We start from the raw sequence: 7,409 nt of genomic DNA, 5'->3' as shown, positions 1-7,409 counted from the left end.
ACTTCTGTAAAGGCTAACCTTTCCTAAGGCAAAGAGGCAGCAAGCCTAAGGCTGTGGCATTCCTTTGTCACAGGAAGACAGGGAGAGGAAAGACCAGAAATTCCGACAGCAGCTGAGTGAGGGGAAGCGGAATGAAAAAAAAAAAAAAAAAAACCCACAGAAATGGTGTCTGTGTGACTGCAGCTGCTAGCAGAAGAGGCCAGGAATGCACCCTGCAAGATCTTTTCTGTGTTTCAACAATGCAGTAGACTCACTGCAAGTGAACATGGGGAGGGAGGGGATGTGCTACCAGAGAGGTGACATCTGATGCATGCTCAAACAGGTCCAGGGCCCCATTCGAAGGGCAGGAAGGCAGCCACCCAAGCAGAGCATTAACTGGGGAACCAGCGGGGTCACCTTCCCCTGCCTACCCCATCTCCTTCCTCCCCAGTAAAAGGGAAGTAGATGAAGAAATGGGGAAGTCCAAGCTGCTCCAACCATGGCATTTTAGGGTCCCTATAACATTTGACTCATTCCCAGAGAGGCAAAGCCGCTATCTTAAAAACGCTTAGCAAAGGCTTTCTGGAAACACCCCCCCCCCACACACACACACACCCCGCAGGGCACAGAAAAGAAGAAGGAGTACTTTGCAGAGCCTCAGAAATAATCCTTCCGATGCCTTTTTATAACCTTTGTAGCTTCCTCCTATCACCTGCCACTTGCAGGCATAAGCTTGGTACCTGTAATTACTTTATAGTAGCAAGTGGGTCCCTGGTACTCACCGACTCAGGTGCCATTTTGAAACCCACACCTCTCTACCTGAATCGTCCACATGCATTGCCGAAAACCTTCCCCTCAAAACCGAGTTCGCGCTTGTGTTTCAATCTTCAGATACTAGAGCTAAAGAAATGTGATCTTCGGAAATCCTTGGTTCTCATTAGCAACTACTTTTAATTGATGAAAATAAGAAAAAGGAAATTAACTCCCTTATTATCGCTCAATAGCAGAAGTTGAATTTGACTTAATTTTAAAGGGGGAGGCTGTGTACTCCATAAAACTCCCAATTATCTTACCCTGAGCAAATATTAGTTATATGACTTGAGTGCTCACGAAAATTAGAGACAACAATATAGATGCTACAATGCTGAAACTTTTCTTTAAAAAAAATCACGCAGGGATCCTTTATCGCCCTTTCAAATCAAGGGGCAAGACAGGCGAGGAAGACAAAGAGGGCAGGGTGGGGCGAGTGCGGTCCACTGGTCTGAGCTGAGTCATAGGAATTGGACCCCAGCAGCCCTTGTGTGAGGCACGCCGCACCCTATCTTGGGGACATCGGCTGCAGACAAAGCCAGTTTCTAAGTAAAGGAATGCCTGTCCCCTTAGGTGCCACCCAGGCACCTTAGTTATGGTGCATTAAAGCTTAAGAACAGATTTGGGAGGCTGTTGCCAAAGTTCATTATAATAAAATGGACGTCAAAGGGGGAGAAAGCATTTTGAAGGCATTTGTTCCTTTTCTAGTTCCGCCATCGATGTGGTTAGAGGGCCCTGGTGGATGGGGAGGGGAAGAAGGAGGGGGAGGGGGGGTACGACAGGCCTCCGAACGCCTTTCCGGAGACGCGGCGCGAAGGAGTTAAACGGGACTGCGAGTGACATCACCTCATTTACATAGGAGCGAGCATATAGCTGCGCTCGCCGCGCCCCTCCCGACAATCGGCGGCGTCCTCTGAGCAGATCCTACTCTCCTCGTTCGTGCGCCTCGCTCGGTGAGCCCCAGGGCCCCTTCCTTCTGTCCTCCGCTTCCTTGCCTGTCCAGCGCAGGCGCTTGCCCCTAGTCCTCCTTATCCTTAAAGCGAGTCCAAGGGGTACTCCTAGGCCAGTTTTTTTTTCGTGGAATTTGGGGGATGCTAAACTATTCCAGATGCTGAGTAATGGGAACAAGAACTCGGTGGTTTAAAAAAACAATTACAAAATCTGGCATTTCGCTGCGCAGTTCCAAGGGGGAATTGTTTTCTCTCCTCGATCCTCACCCCCAAAAGCATTTTCCCTTGCCTCGGAAGCTGTAATTAATCAGAAATAGATCCTTTGTTCTAATGCTCTAACGCCTGATGGCTTCGAGGGCTGTTATCTGGCAGGCTTATCCTACCCGGACTCTAGCCTGAAAATTGGGAAATCCTTGCACAGGAATACCGAATGGTCCCTGCATGCAGATCAGGATGCATTTGTGAGAAGTGGCGAGGCAGCATTGTGTGCCGTGGCTGCATTGTTGGGCTAGAGCGAGGAGAGGAAGCGAGTAGGGCGGTGGTCGGCCGCAGCTCCCGCCTTTGTGCGGAGGAGAAAACTGGGCCGCCTGGCATCTTTTGGGGAGCAAGCCCATCTAGAATATTTAGATGCGTTTTGCGACCTAGGCTCTATTTTATTCGACTTTTGGAAGTAGCTTCCTTCTATCCCGATTTTAATTTTTCAACTCCGCAGTTAACATCCCGCAATGATACGAAAATACATTTGAGAGCCACCTTCGCTCGCTCTTTGATTCTTCACACTGGGGAGAATAAGAGGGAAGGTTTTTTTTTTTTTTTTTTTTTTTTTTTTTTTTTTTTTCCTCCTGTAGAAAGAGGAAGGTCTTTAGCCAGGAATGGAAGAGGAGAGGAGGGGGAGGAAGGATTTCAGGCTGGAACCTCTAGGGTTGGGGGGGGGTGGCGAGGTAAGAAGGTGCTTTCCGAGCTGGGTGAGGCGAGGGCGGGTGGCTCTTTCTTAGCCTTGGTCTTGGCTTTGTACCCGCAGCTCTTTCCGGCAACCATGTCTGACAAACCCGATATGGCTGAGATCGAGAAATTCGATAAGTCGAAATTGAAGAAGACAGAAACGCAAGAGAAAAATCCTCTGCCTTCAAAAGAAAGTAAGCTGTTCGCCCCCACCCATCTTCAGAACAGGCTGGGCGGGAGCGGGAGCAGCGGCGGGTAGGAGGAAGGGAGGGGCAGCGGAGAGGAGGGGGGGTGCGGGGGAGGAGCCGACAGTTTGATGATGATGAATATGGCCTGCAAAGGTTAATTAAAAACTGTTTTGCAGCCAACAAATGCCGGGCTTTAGTGATTTAATACGGGAATATTTCATATGCCATATTGTGCGAATACATTTATTGAATAACTAATAGGACTTTCTCATCATAACAACCTATGTAGCCTTCTAGAATTTTTATGATATAAAAAAGATAATTTTAAATGAAAACATTTTATAGAGTGCTCTAACCCTCCATCTCTTCTTTTTTTTTTCCTCCAGCGATTGAACAGGAGAAGCAAGCTGGCGAATCGTAATGAGGCGAGCGCCGCCAATATGCACTGTACATTCCACAAGCATTGCCTTCTTATTTTACTTCTTTTAGCTGTTTAACTTTGTAAGATGCAAAGAGGTTGGATCAAGTTTAAATGACTGTGCTGCCCCTTTCACATCAAAGAATCAGAACTACTGACCAGGAAGGCCTCCCCTGCCTCTCCCACCCATCTGTCGGTCTGGCTGGCAGGGAGGGAAAAGAACTTGCATGTTGGTGAAAGAAAAAGCTGGGTGGGAGGTGGTGAAATACAGAAAAAAATTCAAGATGGTCCAAGGTGTCCTGCAGGATGTAAAATGCAGTTTGATCAGAGTGCCATTTTTTTTGTTCAAATGATTTTAATTATTGGAATGCACAATTTTTTTAATATGCAAATAAAGTTTTAAAACCTGGCTGGCGGTGTCTGTTTGGTATTTGGAAGGAGTAGTTGAATGGGAGCTGAAACCTTTGCAAAAGTGCCTGCCTCTTGAGTCACTGGGACATAGACGTGTACATGACAAACATAAACAGCTTTGACATAGCTCTCGGGTTTATGAAATACCTTGTCTATAGCAAATAATTGGGAGGGGGTCATCTTAAGCTGACTGTAAGTTCCTCATGGGTTACATGAAAGATATCCGCTGTTGGAAGAAGGGGGATATGGAATGAAAGGGGAGGATGGCCGGCCTGGGAAGCTGACAGGTACTTTTGAGCCATTTATGGGTTTTAATAAGTCAACAGGGAATTTATTGCATATCACTCAAGAAAATAAAAGGTGGTTCAGCACAATTACTTGGGCATCAAAATGAACTTGGATTAATTACCTCTTATCCAGCAAGCAAATTTGGGACAATCATGTGAGGTCAAAATAAAACCCACATTTTAGTACGTGCTTTAGACAGGAATTTAGAATTTTGTCCTCATCGAATGGCTGGCGTGCAATTGAAGCTCCATATTTAAAATTAGCTTTTTAAAAGCAAATGCATTTATCATTAGAGAATGATTTGAACTTGGTGAGATCCTAATAAGGAATGCTTGGGTTTAGATGGCAAATGCAGGACAGGTGAATCTGGGCCAAGTTTAAACCAGCAGATAACCATCAGCTGACCTGAAGGTCTTTTCTAGAGTCCTCCCCCTAATCTTCAATCATCTAAGCTACATACATATATTATTAGTTGGTGGGTGCAAGCAAAGCCCTTGTTTTGGCCAAGCCACAGCATGTAGCAAGAGGGAAAATGAGCTATCAATTTTCTAACAGTAAAATGAACGTGCTTGAGACTCTGTTCTTTATAAAGGGTGCAGGTTTATTAAGCCAAATACAACAATATTTAAGATCAGTAGCTCACCCAATATCTCAGCAAGGATAAAATATACACGCAAATGTCCACAGTGAACTTTCCCCCAAAAACTAGTTTGTGAAAACACAGGTTTGCAGTGGAGGGCACGGGGGATGGGGTGGGGTGGAGAGTGCTGTGCATTACTAAACCCAGTAGATTGCCTTTGCTCAACACTTCCTTTGAGAAATGCACATGAAACCACGGACCTGTGGTTTAGACAATCAAGGAGACGATAAGTGAACAGGCCTTTATCTGCCTGTCAGGGGTAGGATGGGTGGATGTGTCGGGCCACGGTTTGTTCATCCAGTGGAGAGGAGACAGAAGGAGCCAGCACAAAGGTTCTCCGAGTGGCAGTCCTGTAGCCTTGACAGTTCTTTACTGACCTACAAGGCAGCGTATAGGCTCAAATGAAAATCTCCAAACCACAAAGAGAAACCAGACCCATGCAAGTTTTTGTTGTGTGCATTTTCTACACAATTCGAGATGAAGGCTTGAGTTTTGCTTTGTTTTTTAATTCACACAATTCCAGGCTTCCTTGGTTTAAAAAGGGAAGGGAAGGGAATAATTCCGAATGGTCAGTGATGAAAAAGCTGCCCATTCTGCCTCAGGAAGTCCAAGACAAAATGTTGTGGGTAGAATTAGACAAAGGGTAGAATTAGAAATCTAGGGCTGAGGATATAGCTAAATTAGTAGAGTAATTGCCTAACATGCATGAAGCATGGGGTTTGGTTCCTAAAACTGCATAATCCTAGCATGGTGGTGGAGGATGGCCGGCTATTCAAGTCACCCTCAGCTACATAGGAGGAGGCCAGACTGGGACATAAGGGACCCTGTCTCAAAATAATAAAAAATGAAAGAAATTTAGAAGTGACTGAATGCTGGCTCCTTGGTGTAAGAACTTGGTGCAAAGTCAGAAACATCTGCCCATATTGTGTGATATTGGGATTCAAGTAAAATCTACATAGGGGTAGAAGAGGGTGCTTGGCTGCTGTTCTGTTGTTGTGATTGCGATTGTGATTGTGATTGTGGTGGTGGAGAGAGAGAGAGAGAGAGAGAGAGAGAGAGAGAGAGAGAGAGAGAGAGAGAGAGAGAGAGAGAACAATTTAACTAGAGATCCTTGTTACCACATCTTCTACCGGTCTCTTCCCAGAAGGAATCAGGCCAAAGGAGCTTATGTAAACTGCAGACAAACTGGACCTAGCGGTGCGTGCTTAGAATCTCAGGACTTGGGAGGATAAGCAATAAGGATCAATGTAAGTGTCGGGCCATTTGGGGCAACATAGCAAAACAACCATCTATAAAATAAAATAAAACAAAATACAGTCCCAGAATTCTGCAGTTCTATAAACTTTGAATCAATCAAGATGAATAAAACAGAACTAGAGAAAATAAGAGGCTCACTGAAATACCCTTGGATTGGAGCTGTTCTCAAATCTCACTACATTTTCAACTATTTTAGCTATGCTGATTCCCATCTTCTAGTGGATGTACTTTTTTTTTTTCTGTGTAGCCCTGACTGTCATGGAACTCACTCTGTAGACCAGGCTGGCCTCTAACTCACTAAGATCTGCCTGTCTCTGCCTTCCAAGTGCTAGAATAGTAGATGGACTTTTAGTTTTCAGAAGACCTAAACACTTCTGTCGGCATATGCAAAAGGATTGAGCACGCATGGAAGAAGGCATGTGGGCAGACAAACAGTGTGACGTTCACAGAGCCTCTCTGTGAGCGTTACCAGGCTTCTTCCAGCCCTCATAGTCACAGCTAGGTTTTGTTGCCTATACATGCATGTGAAGAATCTGTTTATTTCCCCCAGAGTAGCATAATTCCTCAAGACAAAAAAGAAGTTTGTTTCTTTTTTTTCTATTTCTAAAAGTATGAGTGTCATTCATACTTACTAGAAAGAATATTGCATTTTGGAAACTGTGTTACAGCCAAAAAAAAAAAAAACTTTAGAAAATTGTGCATCTTAGCTCAAGCATGTATATTTAAAACATTTTTTCAGTAACGTGGAGAACACCAAATGCTTCATTTTCCATAGTAGCCCTCAGGGCCTAGCAAGAAAGTAAGAAAAACAAAGTACCATTTTTTTTTTGCCTTCACCCCACCCTGCTCACTTTTATACTATGTTTTTAAAAATTATTTATAGATCACATTGTAATCTAAGAGAAAGAAAACACAGCATTTGGGGATTCATGGATATTTTATTTGTATGCAGTGAAAAAGGGCACAATTGCAAACTTTAGACAGAGATATAGAAGGAATTAACAACTGCATTCATCAGTTTTTATTTTTCTTGGGCACTTGTATAGCCTTCTCTCTCTCTCTCTAGGCACACTGTCTGGGTCTTGCTTTCCTCAATCCTGTGGACAGATCTGTGCACACTATTTTTTTTTTATTTTTGGTGTTTCGAGACAGGGTTTCTGTGTATTTACATATTTACATATTGGTCATAAGTGTCATTTCCCATCTTTTCCCTAAATTTGATGCTCCAGGCTGAGCTGGTAAGCTCCAGGGTCTCATCTGCAGTATTTTATTTTATTTTGAGACGGTCCCAATATGTAGCCCAGGTTGGCCCATCACTCAGGATCTCTCTGCTTCACCTTCCCCAGAGCTGAGATGAGAAACACCACCTTTAAAATATCTTTTGAAAGGGTATATTTAGAGAGCTTTGAATACTAACTTTTCACTGCTCTTGGTTAAGCTAATTTGAATCTGCACTTATAGCTGGTGACATAGTCTCCACATTAAGCCAGAGTGATGGGTCATTAGTCTACTCTACCAATATTTAC

At 44.1% G+C, this 7,409-nt stretch overlaps 1 protein-coding gene across 1 annotated transcript; it reads left to right on the top strand.

The window, feature by feature from the left end:
* Nucleotides 1-1,583: 1,583 nt before the first annotated feature.
* LOC103163771 (thymosin beta-4) lies at nucleotides 1,584-3,697 on the top strand. Its single transcript, XM_027431844.2, has 3 exons — nucleotides 1,584-1,742; nucleotides 2,761-2,875; nucleotides 3,256-3,697. The coding sequence occupies exons 2-3, from the start codon at nucleotides 2,776-2,778 to the stop codon at nucleotides 3,288-3,290; spliced, it is 135 nt and encodes a 44-aa protein (XP_027287645.1). The 5' UTR covers nucleotides 1,584-1,742; nucleotides 2,761-2,775; the 3' UTR covers nucleotides 3,291-3,697.
* Nucleotides 3,698-7,409: the final 3,712 nt, after the last annotated feature.

Source organism: Cricetulus griseus, chromosome X, assembly GCF_003668045.3.
Source record: "Cricetulus griseus strain 17A/GY chromosome X, alternate assembly CriGri-PICRH-1.0, whole genome shotgun sequence".
Lineage (NCBI taxonomy): Eukaryota > Metazoa > Chordata > Mammalia > Rodentia > Cricetidae > Cricetulus > Cricetulus griseus.
Note: the sequence above shows the minus strand (reverse complement) of the source record. Positions and strands in the feature narration are given on the sequence as shown.